Source organism: Lepisma saccharinum, chromosome 15, assembly GCF_977018435.1.
Source record: "Lepisma saccharinum chromosome 15, izLepSacc3.1, whole genome shotgun sequence".
Lineage (NCBI taxonomy): Eukaryota > Metazoa > Arthropoda > Insecta > Zygentoma > Lepismatidae > Lepisma > Lepisma saccharinum.
This window is the reverse complement of record NC_139243.1, coordinates 5,849,325-5,869,034: the sequence shown is the minus strand read 5'-3', so window position 1 is coordinate 5,869,034 and position 19,710 is coordinate 5,849,325. Positions and strand designations below refer to the sequence as shown.

The 19,710-nt window shown below is 37.9% G+C and overlaps 1 protein-coding gene across 1 annotated transcript in view; it reads right to left on the bottom strand.

Moving 5' to 3' along the window:
* Positions 1 to 451: 451 nt before the first annotated feature.
* The window catches only part of LOC145999378 (ankyrin repeat domain-containing protein 54), a 33,969-nt gene continuing 14,710 nt past the window's right edge, over positions 452 to 19,710 (bottom strand). Inside the window, exons 4-7 of the mRNA XM_083136323.1 lie at positions 18,661 to 18,811; positions 17,955 to 18,070; positions 16,871 to 16,995; positions 452 to 1,124 (exon numbers count right to left, since the gene is read on the bottom strand). Coding sequence (XP_082992449.1) covers positions 948 to 1,124; positions 16,871 to 16,995; positions 17,955 to 18,070; positions 18,661 to 18,811 — 569 coding nt within the window. The 3' untranslated portion in view covers positions 452 to 947. The remainder of the gene's footprint in view (positions 1,125 to 16,870; positions 16,996 to 17,954; positions 18,071 to 18,660; positions 18,812 to 19,710) is intronic.

Genomic DNA, 19,710 nt, shown 5'->3' with positions numbered 1-19,710 from the left:
ATGGCAATAATGCCTTATATTCCTCTAGTTTTTCATGGTGTTTACCGAAAACTAAAATCCACAGAAACAATGGACAATGAAGATCCTCCAGAAGACATATGAAGTTGTCTTTATGTAGATCATATGTAACCCTGTGAACGTGATTTACACTCAGGCAAAAGTATTTAAGCCTTGTTCAAAGTATTTGATGTGCTAGATTGATTTTTCCGCATGGGTATACTACAACAATATACCATACATGTTCATAATAAATGGTATTTATATTGAAATTCATATTTTTCCTTTTGAATAATTTACCTAACAATATGTTCAGAAAAAAAAATTACCCTTTGTTATACAAATTATGACTCAATGCAATGCTTTAGAAAACTCAACTTATGTCCATTTCTTGTCAAAGTGGCATAGCTCCCTCTCTCACTAGACCCCTCAATTCTTAGAAAATGGGTTGAAATAACTATGATTTTTTTTTTTTTTTGCTTTTCTTGTTCAAAAAGGAAGTACAAATGCCTTAAAATACTTAACTCTATTACACAAAAAAATGACATTTTACAAGGGGGAAAAATGGTTGTTTCATAAAAAAAATGTACATAACCAACCTTCACTTATTCTACAGCAAAATAGACAGACCACCTCTAAACTCCCGTGAATACAGAAGCACACATATATATTCTTCACAATTGTCCTTGCGTGTACCATTCCATTAACTACCAAGATCACTTATGTACTGCAATGGGATCTTACAATCTTCCACAATCCAAAGATCACACGATGGCAATCTTTAATAGCTAACAGATACAAAAAAAAAAGTCTCGCAACTATTTAACTTCAACGAACATAAAATACCTTGGGAGTGCCGTTACGATGAACCCAACGATTATTTGAATGGATGCCCACTTTGCAGCACACTGTACATGTTTATCACATCACTGCTTCACATCGACTATTGTTCAGGAAGTGTTGTTCACGATGGTGAGGTTTGTCAGACTAGCAAGCAGGTCTTTGAGTCCGAGGTCCACTTCTTCCTTTGACTGGCTGAGCGTCAAACGTGAAGAGAACTCGTTCAGCAATTCCGCTTCGGAATCTTTTCCCTGCTTCTGGAGGTATGCCAGCATCATGTCTATCACCTACATCGTACAAGAGAAAGTCAATAATGATCAAAATGTTACAGAAAAAATGGACAAATTTTGTGTTTTTGTTTATAACAAAAACTAAATTATTTTTATTATATGAGGTATTATATATGGTAATAATAATAAAAAAAAAGAACCAAAGAAGTTAGTTGAACAAAACTTTTTACTGTGAAAGTTCATACCTTAAGCTACGTATTTTTCTACATAGGCGCCCATGGCATTGAGGTGCTTATCATACAGCGAGACAAGTTTTTGTACAGGGTGGTCACCACCACCCCCTGTTATGGTTGAATGCTTGAATGAACACATACCTGATGGTTCAATTGTCCGGAACATCGGTATGGAGACAGTCTTTTTCGTAGCACGGCCGAATTCTGCACCATATTTTGGCACACTTCGCGATGCAAGTGTGAATAAGACCTTATTCCGGGTGTTGACGTTCCCCTCAATATGTTTTGAAGTCTCCAAGAAGTCCCAGGAATGTGTTTATATCAATTAATCAGACTAATACCATCCTAGTGTCGAAAATAAAGGGGGGGTGGGGGTTTATGCCCACTTTGTGACCAACCTATATATGCTTGTATGCACTTGAAAGCAATTCTTGGCAACAAATAATATTCTTCTACTGTCATGACTGCAAAAAAAAACAAAAAAAGTACCCACAGGGCATGTGATACTGTTACACCTGTTCAGCACACCACGAAATAGTTGATTAGCATAAAAGTAAAAAAAATCACAGTCCATCCAATAAAAAGAAGAAATTTATTCACTTCAATACGTGCTCTCTCAAAAAAAATTGTTGGAAAAAGTAAAAGTTCAAAGCACTAGATAATGGACCCTGCATGTATATCGATATCATGCAAATGATCTCGATATGAGAGTCATTTGACAATAAAAGAGTAGCTTTCTTTTACTTCAATGAAAGGTAATTGCATACATTTTTCTCTATGGCAATTTAACTTTATTATCTTCTTACATGTGGTTATCTTCTCAATTTTAAAGAAAAGCCTGAATTCTGTAAAAAGATCACGATATTTTCGCCACAGTAAAACATTCAGAAACAATAAAGAAAACTGATATGAAAATACTCAAAGAGCCCAGAGCCATCTATTGTTCACCACAGCAAACCATAGCTTTACTACACAGTAGCGATTTTTTTAAAATCTATTTTACTTTCGAATTATTCACTAATATGGTAAAGTCATGCAATATTATCATAAACTATTCAATTTTGTTTATTACAAGCTTTGTAAAACAGCCTGTGTTTGACTATGGGAAGAAAAAATATCAATAAAAACGTAAGTGCAAGAAGTATCATCACGACCACTGAAAAAAGATTGCAGATAGCAAAAATTATAAGTAATTATTATTTTCCTTATCCCAGGTCTGCGTGATCCGAAGGCATAACACGTGTGATTTTTTAGATTCACATAAAGTGCACGAAAAACATGTTATACATGCTACTAATGTACATTACAGGAAGAGTAAACAGAGATTGTACATTTGAATCTTAATGTATAAAAAGAGTCTGTCCTCACCCACTGACTTATCAATGAACGGCCCAAACCCACGGACACAGAAACCTACACGTTTAAGTGTGCTTCCCTCTTATGACGTAGGCAACCAATAAGATGGGATTTAAAAAAAAAATTAACTCCCTAAGGGAGTGGGGGAGGTGGTGAACTTTACAACACTAACCACTGGACCTAGAAATACAAAAATACTTATATTCAGGGTGTTTCAAATGAAACATGCTGATAACAAAAATTCATAATTAATTTTATTTTCATCCCACAGGCAAAACAACTACAGTTCTCGAAATAGCATACTCAATTTTTTTTTAGCAAGGTTTATTTATTATATGTTTCGATCTGATGCGAAAAGAAAAAGGCAACAATGGTGGATTGTAACTTGTCTGCTGAACAGAAAAAGAATCTCATCACTAGGGCCCGGGACTTTATGTTATAACATTTTTTTTTATATGGCATCGGATCGGATACTGGGGTGAGACCTTTACATATCTGATGAAAATCAGTCGAAATAGACAAACTTGATAGGTCATATTTTGACATATTTTACCAATTTCGTGTTTTTACAACATATTTCTTCAATTTTCTCGTAATAAGACATATTTCTGTATACTTTCGTAATTGTCTTGCATATAATCTATTTTATAATTTATTTATTTTTATTTTATAATTTGTACCTTTGGCGCAACGGATAGTTCATATTATCGATGGCAGGATAAGGAAATTACGAACAAAGAAATTAAAGCAGATGTCATCTTCTTAAAAACTAGTACAGAACAAAAATACCCCCTTTTTTATAGCGAGCTGCCAATTATGCTTTACTTTCCACAAAGTTGTAAATCTGACATACTAGCAAATAACATTTTGGTTATTGCAGTGAACATCACAATATATTGTCAGTATTTTTCCACTACATTATATGGTTAAAGGGATTCTGACTTCATTTAATACCCCACCCCCATCGTAGTCGATCTTCCCTGGAAGATACTGACATCCTGTATAATGGGACATTCGAAAGTACTGTTGTGCATATTTTTGGCTTTACTGGGGATACTTCTGAATTTTTCTGACATATTTTTAATTTTTCATGACATATTTTTCCATTAAAGTTTTATAGGACATAAAGTCCCGCACCCTAGTCATCACCTGGTTTATTGAATCCAAGTCAGCAGTCACAGTCCAACAAATATTCTGACATGGAATTTATGCATGGGCACCAGATCCAAAATCATTTAGGCGATATATGAAGCAGTTTAACGAAACAGGCAATGTGCAAGCTCACCCTAAACATTGTGTCCAAACAACAGTCATAACATCAGCTCGTGTTGGAAAAATGCATCAAGCTATCGTCAACAGCCTATGAAAGACATCCATATGCCGATTATCAGTTGAAACTGACATGCCTGGGTCAACAATGTCACCTATTTTGCGACAAGATTTGAAATAAAAAAATCCAGGTGCGTCAGGCATTGAAAAATGCTGCATAACAAAAACTTTTCATAAGCGAATTTTCCAAACTTATCAAACAGCAATCCCACGCAATGGACAACCTTGGTGCAGTGACTAAATTTATTTTCACTTGATACATTTTAAAGCAGGAGGTCTTTCAAAAAGCACCACTAGGCAAACTGAGGCTGAAGATGAAACACTGTGCTGCAACCGTGAATCTCAGAATCGAGTTTTTGACAACATGTGTTTCAAACATAGGAACAGTGGCAAAGCGTCCTATGAGGGCAGGAGGCAGGGCCTACCCACACCATTACTCTTTTAAAGATGTCTTTACTTATTTCTTCAAAACATATGCAATGAAATGCAAGAGTTTGGAACTTTCATTTATGATAATTACAAAAACATTCTAACCCTGTCCAGTATACGAACTTTCCACGGAGTGAGGCACATTTGCTGGGGCCTCTTCTCTTCACATTCTGTTGTACGGTCGTATACGCGGGAAGCCTAATCCTACGAGTACTGTACGTATGCTTATAACGTTCTCGTGAGGCCGGCCTCGCGGTGTTACCCACTAGGACGAACAGAATATCAGCAACACTGCATTTCCGCCAGGGTTGGAAATTTGTGGTGCACCAGCATTTTATATAAACATTAGCCTGTGTTCGTGCAGAGAGATTTCTATTTCAATTGTACATTCTCCACATTTTGTACGAAACTTAAGTTTTCTTTCCTTTCATCGACAAAAGTAAGGCAAATTGAAAATTACGGAGTACTGTAGTTCTGACTTCGTTCTCTGGTCAGAGTGCTGATGGTCTTGTCGATTCACCCAGCACCGTAGCGTAAACAGACAGTCTAAAAACTTATATTTGCAAAGTAAGTCTTCATACCAAATTATGTAAATTAAAATGCTAGTTACACCCTATAATTATAAAGTAGCTTTACTTTCACTGGAAATAGAATTATATATTTTTATCGTGAACGGGGATTCCCTCGGTTGTTCCCTGCCTATGCTCACAACGCTACAAGGCAGGAAGGCTCGGAGTGCAAAGTTCGTGGCGGTAGAGCTTTGTTTGTGAGTCGTGTCGTGTGCAGCGATCAGATTTATGCAAGAAAGTGCTGGACTGAAATGCAAGAACAATTGAGTTCTTAATTGAGAGAAGATGTAATTATCGGTAAGGTAAGACCCACTTTTGTTCTTTCATGTTTCCTTCTTATAACAATAATTTCTAAAATGTTTTCAACTCTATTTTCCTTTGAAAGTAGCAGTGGCAAGTGACAGCAAAATATGAAAAATTAGAAAGTTGTTGAAACGCTATTTAATGCGTTAACACTGTCGTCGAATAGATATTGCAAGCAGACATTTTTTTATGCATCCGACACAAGCGAAGAGGTAGGCCGTTTCGTTTACCCTGATGAAGAGATAACAAGAGGAGAGGGGCTTTGAGAGTACAATGCAAGGGAAGACTTTTTTTGGGGTTTAGTACAAAGAGTGCTATGGGATTATTCCGGTTCAAGTCTGGCGGAACAGACCAGTGTTGCCACATTGGATTGGCAGAAAAGAGCACCTAAAAATTGGGATTCTATTCTCTCAAGAATCAACATTTATTATACCAGGGTGGCTACAAACAAGCAGAAATGAAATTCCCTGACTTTTCCAGGTTTTCCAGGACAAAATTTACATTTTTCCCTGACAATTACAAACTAAACTAAATCGATGTTTTTGCAAATAGAAATAATAAACTCATACAGATCCACGTATGGTTTTGTTAAGTACCAATATTATCTTCTATGAAATTGACTTAATTTCTCTATTCTCTATGATTTGAATTCAAACAGCAAAATAGTGAATTTGGAAAATTATTACAATTCACAAGCTAAGGAAGGATTACGGAATTTTATCATACGCAGTAAGTTTAAAATAAAATACTTGATTATTTTTAAAGTTACGACTAAATGAGATAAGAGTGAAGAGTGAATGATTTAAGAAATACAATTTGTAATTTATCAGTCTCCTTCTACATTCTCGGTATTATATGTTGATATTTCCACTGAGGTTTGGAACCCTCTGCTTGCAAAAACCATGAGTGCGGACTCATTTTTCAATGCATAAAGCTACTTCTCTCTTCTCTCTAAAGGAAACAACTTAACTCTTGCATATAATTGAAACAATTGAATTGTACAAAAGAAAGTGTCATATTTCCTTACATTATCAATGGGATTTCTGCTTCAGTACAGTATATCCAAGTGAAGTACTGTGAAACTGACAACATGCAGTTATACCATTAATGCTGACGAAAAGGGTACGTAGGTATTAGAAATTAAAAGCAAGGAATATATAGAATTGCATTGTATAGGTACCTGATTTAGCTAAACACACATTAAAACAGGAACACTCTAATAATAAAAGCTTCTGAAAGTTCTTATACGAGGGGAATCCTGAAAAAAGCTCCAATGGTGCTTATATGCAGAAATAGTGGTCGGAGAGCGACACACACACATGCAGACAGGAAGAAGTGGCATATAGCTGTAATCTGGTACAGTTGCAATGCAGCCGTTTTAGGACAGTTCTAGGTTAAAGATTGCAGCTCCCATACAGTCTCCGGGGTGTAAGGGGTGACCTTCCACGTAGTACACCCAAATGTCAACCTCACTTCCACGTTAGTACACCCTGGACTGAAGACTAACGAGGCTCTGGCGACTGGCCCATTGTATAATTTTGTTTGTGTTGTCCAGTGTTTTGTCCTTATTTGTGCTGAGTGTTCTTTGCAGCCTCGGCTTTTAACGAAAGTCAGAACATTTTAATATTTTATGATTTTAATTAAGCAACGTTAGAGTTGTTATGTGCAACGGCAAGGGGCTGGACCCCGTATAGTGTGACGGGTGCAAAATAGCCTTAGTGCTGACGCACCCAAAATTTTAAAATCAAAATCAAAATAAAAAAATCCAATACAGTCTCCCACCGACTGCGATGTAGCCTACATTGCACGCTCAGAATTTGGCACAGAGCCACCAGCAATCGTGTGAGGTGTGCAGACCGGAAGTCGTGAGTGATAGTATTGTCAGACGATGGTGGAGACAATTCACGGAAGGCCAATCGAATGTGCACAACCCCATACAGCTGAGTACACACGGGACCTTTGCATTACTTCAGGTGAGAGATCTTGGACCACTCCCTGTACAGCCCTGGCCTTGAATGTACCGACTTTCATCTCTTTGTTTAACTGAAGAGGTTTCTGGCAGGGCAAGGATTTGACAGCTACACTGCGGTAGAGATAGTTCCAGTCTTTGCTGTCAGACACATATACCATGGGCATACAAAATTTAGTGCCATGCTATGACAAATGCCAGAACAACGGTGGTGATTATGCCGAAAAGTAGGTTAGGACTCACTGTTCCTAATGCAATAAATTACAACTGATATTCTTGTTTTATTTATGTCTAATCGGTAGGGACCTTGACATTTTGTTATTTTTTTCAAATTGGTGTATTTTCTTATTTTTTATTTTTTACTATACAGTTTTACTTTTCCCAAAATTCATATTTTCATTGTAGCGCATTTTCTGGTAAATATCTGAAATTATACCTTCATGGTGTTTTTAAGCTACTGTTTCAAATTGTAAGTCACATGGCTTACGCCTCTTCGTGAGAGTTTGATATCTTGAAAGTTATTTTGGGAAAGCTATTTTCCATACCCCATTTTTAATTTTAAGGTAAGGATTTTAGATAATGGAATTTTCTCCGTATATACTGAAGGGTGCATAATTACCATAAGTGGCGACGCACACAAAAAATTGAAATCAATCATCTCACGTGACAGATACAGATATATTATGGCACCCAAAAATTGGCATTATCTTTTTTTGACTTGTTAGTGTTAATTTCCCAAAATTTGCGTTTTTGTTTTAGAACATTTATCTGCCAAATATACCGAAACGTAATACTCCATTGTGCTTTAAACTATTATTTTAAATTGTAGGTCACATGGTCTACGTATTTTCGTGACAGTTTGATATGTTGGAACAGATTTTTGAGGAAGTAAAAGTAAAGTGCTCCCCTGCACTTTTCCATGAAGGTGTATAGGGGTGTGGAGTTAGGGCCCCACACTTTCTTCATCATGGCTGAAGGTAGGGGTGATGTGATCAGCACCACGCTCCTGGCTACCTTTATCCCTCAAAGTTTCCTCAAGGTACCAGCTTCATATGATGCTGGGTGGGCGCCAGAGCAGTTTGAATAGGTGGAAAACATCCCGGTTCTCCCCCGCAGGGGATCGACACCGGGTCTCTCGCATAGTAGTCAGACGCCCTAACGACTGAGCTCCATTATTACTCGCTCGACAAATGCCGATGGTGCACACTTAGCTATGTAATTCAAAACATATTTCGTGCGACAAATCCGAAGATGTGGCTTCCGTGTGACGGTAGATACGCACTCGATCTCCTGTTAGAATCCTGCCACTTTGGTCTGTGATGCAAATGGTTTTGATAGAAGTTGAAACAATCGTGGGAAATACATGATTTAATGTGGCTGTCGGAATTATTCCATGTACGTATAACTCTATAGTTTACTCTCGAGTAAAATGTTGGAAAACTTGCATGTTCTATGTACACAAACATGGCCTAGAAAAGACAAGAATGTTGGATTTCATGGAATTTTTCGTTGTTATATGACGACATTCTTTTTAAAAAAATATCGCTAAAAACGCCAACAATTCGCATTTTATAGCAAATTCGCATTATTTCGATATTTCGAAAGGGCGAAAAATGTGTCCAGATATCACTGCACATTCCTAAACATAACTTTCGCAGCAATTACCATTTTTCACGGTTTTGGCGTTTGCTTAAAATCAATGTCCCTACTAATTGGAAATTACTTTCTGGCCACCCCGTATAAATCAGTAGATGGAAAGTGAAAATTTAGCAGGGCTAGCAGAGAAAAGTCAATTCTTGAAGAAAGTGATTTGCTTATATGATTGAATGATTCGAGTAAATATGATATTAAAATATTTACGTATTTATTGTTAGTATTTTATTTCATAATATTGGACATTACCTTTACTCAGTGAGAGATTAATGACCATTCTCACGAGTTTAAACAGACAGGACAGAGAGTGGCGTTAATTTCATTGCAATACTAGTGTTGCAGTAAATTTGAGGTTGCGAGCATGCACTTGCCAATTTTTAAAACGTTCACCAATGCAGTTTTATGTTTCACTTTTTCGTGATAGTATTCAATATATATCCCGTTCGGTTGGATTCTTCTTGATATCTAAGAATATTGCAATGTCATTGTAAACGTATGTTAACTTGTGCGAAACCAGTAATACGTCAGGATGATGAAAGAAAACCTTCGTAAGCACTGCTACATTAAATAAGGTGAAGTGAACCAGAAGAGTCATAAAATTCCAGCAGCATATTTGCAGTCTAAAGCTCTTCTTGTTTATGCATGCGATTTTTCTTGTATGTTGCAGTCCATGCAATTTCTGTCGCATGTTGTAGTGAGATACTTTGTCGGGTGGCGATTCGACAAAAATCGTATGTATCAATGGAACATATTTGTTTCCATGTTCCTTCAGTTTGCCCAACAAAATGCCTTACTACGACGTCCGACAACTATCGGACGGCGCCACCCACTCCCATCCCCTCCATCTGTTGACAAGGCCCCTTACTACTCCCATACGGACAAGAAAAAAATGATAATTCAATGCATTTTCTACGTAATATTTAGAGGCTTACCCTTTACTCCTCCGATGATACCGTATGGTATCACCAGAGTAAGGTCGTACTCGCCCGATGATACCATATGGTATCATGGTGCTGATTACGAAATGAATGTGCTTTTTGGACCTTCATACTCTTATATTTGGGTGGAAACTTGGACACAGGTCTGGACCAAACCTGGGAAATTCATATTGATGACCAACCTCCCCCCTCTCCGCAACATATCCATGCCAAATTTCCGAACAGAGTTTCACATTTTGGCTCATTATTCAACTTGTATGGCACCCAGGAACATGAAACATGTTTCAATCTCTTTCGAAACTTCCATTATTTGAAGAGAATACTAAGGTTTGCGCATTCTCCCCAAAATAGCGTGAGAAGAGGAGGTAAACTCCAGATTTTTATTTTTTTTCATTGAAATTCGGGGGTCGCACCCCCAAACTCCCCTTCCTCGGTTCGGCGTTCTGAATTGTACACGGTTGCATGCTATGAAGTTATCTTATCCGAAGTAGATTGCTCCCATAGTGCACGAGTTATAACAATTTTCCTCCAAAAATGCAAATTACCTATTTTTCGTAAAAAACAGTTTCACATTTTGGCTTATTATTCAACTTGTACGGCACCCAAGAACATGAAACATGTTTCATTCTCTTGAGAAATGTCCATTCTTTGAAAAGAATGTAGCAAACTCCAGATTTTTGTTTTTTCATTGAAATTCGAGGGTCGCACCCCCAAACCCCCCTTCTTCGGTTCGGCGTTCTGAATTGTACACGGTTGCATGCTATGATGTTTTAGCTGCAAAACAAAAGTTATCCGAAGTAGATAACTCCCATAGTGACCGAGTTATAACAATTTTCCTCCAAAAATGCAAATTACCTATTTTTCGTAAAAAAAAAAAATAATAAAGAAAATCACATTTTGACATATTATTCAACTTGTATGGCACCCAAGAACATAAAACATTTTCATTCTCTTGAGAAATATCCATTCTTTGAAAAGAATACTAAAGTTCGCGCCTTCTCCATAAAATATCGGGAGAAGAGGGTGCAAACTACAAATGTTTATGTTCTTTTCTCATTGAAATTCGGGGGTCGTGCCCCCAAGCGCCCCTTCCTAGGTCCGGCATTCTAAATTGTACACGGTTGCATGCTCTGATGTTTTAGCTGGAAAACAAAACTTATCCGAAGTAGATTACTCCCATAGTGCCCGAGTTATAACAATTTTCCTCCAAAAATGCAAATTACCTATTTTTCTTAAAAAACAGTTTCACATTTTGGCTTATTATTAAACTTGTACGGCACCCAAGAACATGAAACATGTTTCATTCTCTTGAGAAATGTCCATTCTTTGAAAAGAATGTAGCAAACTCCAGATTTTAATTTTTTCCATTGAAATTCGGGGGTCGCATCCCCAAACCCCCCTTCCTCGGTTCGGCGTTCTGAATTGTACACGGTTGCATGCTATGATGTTTTAGCTGCAAAACAAAGTTATCCGAAGTAGATTACTCCCATAGTGACCGAGTTATAACAATTTTCCTCGAAAAATGCAATTACCTATTTTTCGTAAAAAAAATAAAGAAAGAAAATCACATTTTGACTTATTATTCAACTTGTATGGCACCCAAGAACATGAAACATTTTCATTCTCTTGAGAAATATCCATTCTTTGAAAAGAATAGTAAAGTTCGCGCCTTCTCCCCAAAATAGCGGGAGAAGAGGGTGCAAACTCCAGATTTTTATGTTTTTTTTCATTGAAATTCGGGGGTCGTGCCCCCAAGCGCCCCTTCCTCGGTCCGGCGTTCTGAATTGTACACGGTTGCATGCTATGATGTTTTAGCTGCAAAACAAAGTTATCCGAAGTAGATTACTCCCATAGTGACCGAGTTATAACAATTTTCCTCGAAAAATGCAATTACCTATTTTTCGTAAAAAAAATAAAGAAAGAAAATCACATTTTGACTTATTATTCAACTTGTATGGCACCCAAGAACATGAAACATTTTCATTCTCTTTAGAAATATCCATTCTTTGAAAAGAATAGTAAATTTCGCGCCTTCTCCCCAAAATAGCGGGAGAAGAGGGTGCAAACTCCAGATTTTTATGTTTTTTTTCATTGAAATTCGGGGGTCGTGCCCCCAAGCGCCCCTTCCTCGGTCCGGCGTTCTGAATTGTACACGGTTGCATGCTATGATGTTTTAGCTGAAAAACAAAACATATCCGAAGTAGATTGCTCCCTTAGTGCCCGAGTTATAACAATTTTCCTCCAAAAATGCAAATTACCTATTTTTCGTAAAAAAAAAAAAAGAATCACATTTTCTTATTATTCAACTTGTATGGCACCCATGAACATGAAAGAGGTTTCATTCTCTTGAGAAATGTCCATTCTTTGAAAAGAATACTAAAGTTCGCGCCTTCTCCACAAAATAGCAGGAGAAGAGGGTAGCAAACTCGAGATTTTTATGTTTTTTCAATTGAAATTCGGGGGACGTGCCCCCCCAAGCCCCCTTCCTCGGTCCGGTGTTCTAAGTTGTACACGGTTGCATGCGTTGATGTTTTAGCTGCAAAACAAAAGTTATCCGAAGTAGATTGCTCCCATAGTGCCCGAGTTATAACAATTTTCGTCAAAAGAGTGTTCGAAGTCAATGAAGACGAAATTCCCTGACATTTCCCTGACTTTTTTTGACACCTCAAATTCCCTGACTTTTCCCGGTTTTCCAGGTTTTCCAGGTCTGTCGCCACCCTGTTATACATAACCTGTTTATATGTTACCTTTGTTTTCTTTAACACTCCCGCCACGTAGTGGTCATCCTAACACGTTACGAAGCCAGGTGACATGATTGTGGGCATGTCAATGTTTCTTGATCTTTAATTCATTCTCCATACATTCTCATCGTCACGATTAACAGATGAGAACAAATGAGACGAAAATATTAAAAATTTAAATTATGTATATTTACTTGCACATACAGGTGTCAGAAATTCATTTATCTGCAAAACCAAGACTGGATTTAACTACAACCATTCCTTTGGTTAGACAACAGATAACAATGGTGTTTTCCTCGGTGCGAGGAAGTCTTGCTCCAAAAAACTAAATTGGCAACAGTAGTTCGTACCAAACTAACAGTCGCTGAAAGTGCGGAATTCTGTCGTCTTCTCACGGCACAAACGTCATACTGACCTGAAAATTATAGGGTGCTTCTTCCCCTTTTCACCTCATTTGCAAAATAAATAAATTTTTTTTTTTTAAAAAAAATAGTGATGAAGAATTGACAACAGGGCTCGACCACTATTCGTTGGATTTTTGCAATGTCTCATGATTGCTAGTTCTTTCTGGAGGTGTGTGCATAAATCACTCAGGGGTTGAGAAAATACAAACAAAAAACAATTAAATGAACAAAAATCTAGAACGATGACATCTGGTGGGTCGGAAAGGATAACTTCTAACAGACATAATTATCGTACTGATGGCTGGTAACAACACTTTTGAAAATGTCCCCCACTCACAAGTAAAGAAGCAGCCTGGAGAGACATTGAACCACTCTCCATGACATGACACCCCCCCTTTATTTTTTACAGATTCAAGCAACTATTGGAAATTATCGCACTTTTGTGCCTACCCTGCTAGCAACTCTACGTTTCGCCACTGCATAGGAAGTTTTGAGCAGACATGGTGGATGCTTTGAACTGTTATGTAAACAAATTTTGAACTACGCCCCTTTCGACAACTGTAGATGTTTTACCTGTGGGATGAAAACAAAATTAATTATGCATTTTAATTATGCATTTTTGTTATTAGGGCATTTCATTTGAAAGACACTACATTAAGCAGAAATCCTCTACATATGGTGCTGTGTGTATTATACATCTCAATATGATTTTTGTGGAGATCTACTCACACTGACCAAAGAATATGCCTAACATACACATCTAAATATAATACAATAAGGACAAAGTGCAGTTGGTTTGCTGGTTAAATATAAATATGGTTCTTTTACATTCCTGTCAAGAATATTAACATATAATTCCCAGTATCAAAAATTCATGCATAATTCCCAGAATTAAATAAATACTCAAAATACGAGGGGAAGTCATTAAATAACCTGAATTTTATTCTAAACTTTATGCACAACGAAAATTTGTATTTCAGGACTCATCCTGGTTCCTTAGTGTGGAGACAATTTGTTTATGTCAGGGGAGTGTACTAAATTAAGGGCATGCGGAACAGTTTGCATGGGGCTCTTCCCCCCATAGCAATGTTGCCAACTTAGCTCTCTTAGAGCAAGATCTGGCTCTTTCGCGTACTCATTTGGCTGTGAACTGGGACGAATGGCCACATGCCGCACTATGATGCCATCACTGATTCCGGCCCACATAGACCAATTTTGACATGATACTTTATATTAACTGCATCACCCCACCCCCTCTTATATCCCCAGCTAGTTTTTTATAGTGTTGTTTTGATGCGAACTTGACATAATATTGTTATCAGGGAATCCATTATTTTCGATTTCATATGACCATCGGTGGATTATTGAGATGGGCAATGCCGCCGGATCTAGATGGTGAAAACTAAGAATAAATTGTCATCAATTTAGAATTAATGCGTCATCACCTTGTAATCAAGATGTCCTGGGTTCGATACCCGGTGGAGGCACAAGTTGTTCGGATCCCACTTTAAACTGTAGGTCCAGTCCCAATTAGCCTTGCTGTGCATAAGTGGACATAAAACACCAAATCAATCAATTTAGAGTTAATGGTAATATTAACAAGTAACATTACCATAGGAATGTAAACCTAACTCCTTGAAATTCAGTTTAACTCCATTTAAGGTGAAATTTGGCTCTCTTATGCACATCAGGTTTGGCAACACTGCCAGGATGGCCGTGGAAGGCAAGGATTTGTGATTTGATTTGCTTTATTTTACTTCGCTTTCGTGTCACTTTCGGCTAATTTGCGAAGATGGGGATGAGTAATGATATGATGAAATTGATGAATAGACACACACAAATATCCATGCCCATGCCAGGATTCGAATCCGGGACCCCTGGCATCGTAGCGCGATGTACAAACCAGTCCACCACAGGGGCCGGCGTGGGAGGCAAGGAGAAATGCATTGGGCTTATGGGAGCATTATTTGTTCTCTTGAAAATATCAAACTTCCGATGGAATAGAAAAATATATCAACGGGAAGAGGGCAGTTTGAAGATGCTTTTCACCAACGGAAAAGTCGAAACTTCCATTTGATTAGCCGTAACTTGACGTTGAAGTTGATTCCCCATAAGGAATACATGGGATTCCAAAAATTCTTAATAATCATTTCAAACATCTTGTCCAGCTTAATAACCAACATAGGAAAAAAAATGCTTTGACTTGCAACATGGAGAGAAATTCATACTCTTAGATACACCCAGGTTTATTTTTTTTAATAGCAGTGCCCATTCGGGCGATATTGAAATAAATGCACAATTGATGTGTAACTGTAACTCCTCCCCTTAATGGATTCGCTGGTCAATTTATCGTTTCACTGGCTAAGTTGCCACTCAAACCGGCCTCCCACTCCCGTGTTCATTACTGACATTTCGTCTTCCGCCTTTAAATCCTTCCACTCTCCCCTGACTTAAACAATCCCTTCCGTACTAAACTTGGTTCTGCCGTAGATTTCAGAAGGTTACACTCCTTCTGACCACAAAAAATCAATAACACTTCGTTGCTCTTCTATGGTGCAAGTCAACAGTGGAGCGGCCATGTTGTAGGAGCTACTGGGCAGGCGCATACTGCACGATCGTCACAACACCTTTATGGCATGTTGCTAAGGTACAATTTTGAGTTGTGCATAAATCTCCATGAAGTTTAGAATAAAATTTGTGTTATTCAGTGACTTCTCCTGGTAATACTGAGCAGCATCACCCGAACTTTTCTTCCTATTAAAACCAGCGGCGGCTCAAGGGGGAGAGCTGCCGTGCCATGGCACTACCCTCAGAAGAAATGCATACATAGCCCAAGTATTGTTAAATTAATACATTGATAGTTTACAGACAAGGAGATTCGAATCTTGCAATCGGTGAAGCTGACATGATGACCGCCCCAACCACAGACTAGATATGAACAGCCCCAATCTCCTCACTGTATCGCCAGCTGTTTCGTACCCTCGGCGAGGCAGCGGTCCGCGCCACTCAAGAGCTGGCCTCACCAAGTTGAAACACGTGAGAAGTCTCAGCAAGTAACATTTCCACCATGAGCCGGGAAGAAGGTGGCAGGGGGTGATGTTAGCCAATGGGGTTAGCCCATAAGACACCGCCCGTGCCTGTTTTCGCTTTGGCACAGCGAGGGAACTTTCACAGTGTTGACACAGTTGCCATCTTCAGAGATAAGTCGTTAAATACGATGGATTTGTAAGACCCGTTGGGGAAGTAATTCTTGAAAAAAGTACTATCTACATTTCTGCCAACTTTTGGAGAAACGAACCTAGTATTTTTCCAAAGTTAAATGAACATTTTGATAATAGATAGATGTGCCTAGAGGGCCATCCAGACTTTTAAAAAATATAAAAGTATGGTGATGCGAGTTTTCTTTGGCATTTCGACAATTTCTTTTTACATCAAATGTCTAGAATATTTTCAACATCCAGTTGGAATACGTGTGCATGGGGGAGGAGAAGGTGAGATTTGTTTTCCCTTCCTCTTGTAATTGTTGTGTTTTTCGGGAAGTGTCCTGTAGTGTATAAAGATAGGTTAGTGAGTGAAGATGAATCGTATTAGTGTGTTATTACTTAAACCCACACTGTTTTCCACGTTACCAAATGAGGATAAACATCTTGCCAGTGGGGCAACATCAAGGAGGGAGCGGGGGCATTGCGGTTTTTTTTTTTCGATTTCTTGATCACGTTGGCACTACCCATCATACTTGCCGCCGGCCGCCACTGATTAAAACAAAGTAAAGTGACATCTCTGCGTGTAGTTCTTAAAACATGATTATATTACCAGTGTTACTTTTGCTTGCATTTATGGTTGAAAAATTAAACAAGAGTACTAACAATGAAAACTCACCTTTCTTACTTCGTTTTTAATTTCAATGGAATCTGCTGAGGTTCCTTGCTGCAACAATCGAAGCTTCGACTGGGCCAACTGAAGGGGACTCCGCCCGTAATAATCATTAGAATTTACATTAGTACCTGCGGGAGAGCATTGTTGTGTTTTACTTCTCTGATTACACTCATTTACAAAGGAAATATGAAACCATTGGCTGCAGTCACAATATCTTACAAGTATTGCTTACTGCATAAGGAAACATGTGGACAGAAAACTGGTGTTAGAAAAAAAATAAAAAATTGTGCAAATGTTATATTCTTATATTTTTTTCACATATAAGGATTTTTAAAAAATACTGACTTACTCTACTAAATATATTTTACTCATAAACTGTGAGACTAATATATTCTCTCAATCTTTATTAAAAATTATTGCAAGATTAGGAACAACAGAAATGTATGACGATCTTTAAAAACAAAATATATTTCAGTGTCATACTTAGATATTTTTTCACATGAAATTTCTTCTGGGCACATAAAGACTTGACTAATGTACAATCATTCCTTGCAGGATTAATTATAAATAATTACAGTAATAATAAGGTAGCTGTTGTCTAGTTGGTAAGGTGTCTCACAACCACATAGGAAAAAAAGGTTAATTCCCAGGGTGGGTGAACAAGGTTGCAATTTTCTAGCCTTGTCCCCACATAAAGTGGCTCTGGTGCTCAATGGGTACCTGGGGACAACCCTAGGGGATAAAGGCAGCCGGAGCATGGTGCTATCACATCACCTCCAAAATGGCCGAGATCGAGAATGTGTGGATCCCTACCCCCACATCCCCTAAATGTGCCTTCATGTCAAGGTGCAATATACACGGGGGAACCTTAGCTTACCTATCGATAATAATAACAAACATGAGAACCATTTGGAGGAAAAACACAGTGCCACTTAGAAAACATTTCAAAACTAAAATGTTTTTATTGTTGAGAATCACCACAGAATCAGGTTAGTGGTGACATTTCCATGACTTTTCCAGAAAAGTAAATTCCCTAAATTTTTTTTAAAACTGGTAGACACCCTGCGAGAGGAGAAATGAAACTCACCAGCCTTTAAGAGAAGCGTCACAACCTCGACGTGGTTTGTGCAAGCAGCCAAATGCAAGGGGGTGTTCCCCAACAAGTCTTTCTCGTTAGGATTGGCACCTTTGCTTAACAGTAGCCTGGAAAGAAAAAAAAATATGTGCATTACAGTGGACGGACGTTCATTTGTTCATAAAATAAGGTTCCTACTGTCATACAGCTAAGAACATGTATAGTAATTTTGAAGAAAACACAAAATGAAAGACTACATACTTTAATGTTCATTGCTGTAAAATTTTGAAAATGTAAGTTATATTTCACTAGTGTATTGTGTCACAAATGATGAGAAATCAAGTGAAAGATTCAAAATAAAATAGGGATGGGACAGATTAATCGTTACTCTATTGGTATCGGTAAAATTACAGATTATTTTATCGATCTGATATATTTATAAATATCTTACATTTTAGTGCAAAATTCTGCCATTTTGTTATAATTCTTATGGATAATCTCCAACCCTACTTACTTAAAAAGTGAATGTCTAAATAAGAAAGTTAATTTGCACTGCAGTCACCTGGAAACAAACATGTATTAAGGAAGTCAATGAAGCATTCAGGTTTTTCAAGGACCATTTAGAATTTTATATCGGTACTGTATCGGTATCAGGAAAAATTTCATATCGGCCCATCCCTAAAGTATATATCTCACATAATATAACCAAAATATTTACCTGACAATCTCTGAATACCCACGGCAAGCTGCTAGGTGCAACGGTGAACGTTGGTGGAAATCTTTGGAGTTGGGATTCACTCCCTGAGAAAGCAGGTTCTGGACTTCCTCAACATTGTTCGTGGACACGGCACGTCTCAACTTCTTCTCACCTACAATAATAAATCATTCATAATGGCGACAGAACAACACAAACGAAATGCACATCCTAACAAAGAGACCAGATGCGTTTACCTACAAAATTCAGCTTAATATTGTGTCAATACGAATATGTAGTACTGTACCAGTTAACTGATATCTCTGTAGTACTGTACCAGTTAACTGATTTCTAACCTTCTTTAAATGTTGATCTGTGTAATATACGAGGATCGTTTCAAAACAAAGTGACTACATGCTACTATCTACTTATATAATCGTGGAAGGCAAGGTTACTGTATTCCTTTGTAATACTCTCAGGCTGAGAACTGCACGTTGCCAAATTTCCGGCAATACTCTCATGCAGTTGGCGGAAAAGTTATTCAGTATATCACTAAGGGACCGCCTTAAAGCCTGAAGGGATGTCCTCAAGGATCTTTTAGCTTCCGAAACAAGTCATACTCACACTAACTCACGTCCAGACTATAGTGCTTTAGCACTCCCCAATCCCACCACTCAAGCAGCTGCCCCACTGAATTTGCAACATGACAGCTTGAGTTTTGGTGCAGCACCATCAGATGTCTTGCCAGAAGCGTTGGTAGATTTTCTGAATTACTGGACGAAGGTGATTCTCCAGAAAGTTACTGTAATACTTACTGTTCATGGTAACTCCCTTCGGTGCGACAAAGGAAAACAACTTCGTAGCCGTAGGCAACAAGAAGCATCACTCGACTGTTGCTGCTTGCTTGTTGGAACTTTCGCGGTATTGGCGAACAACTTAACCACTGTTTATTTATTTATTTATTTACTTCTTCTTTTGGATGGCAAAAGTTAAGGCACAAGCCTTTTCTTACACTTAACCATCTACTTCACATTTTACAAATTTAGTTGAAATATCTAAAAGTTTGCGAAATAT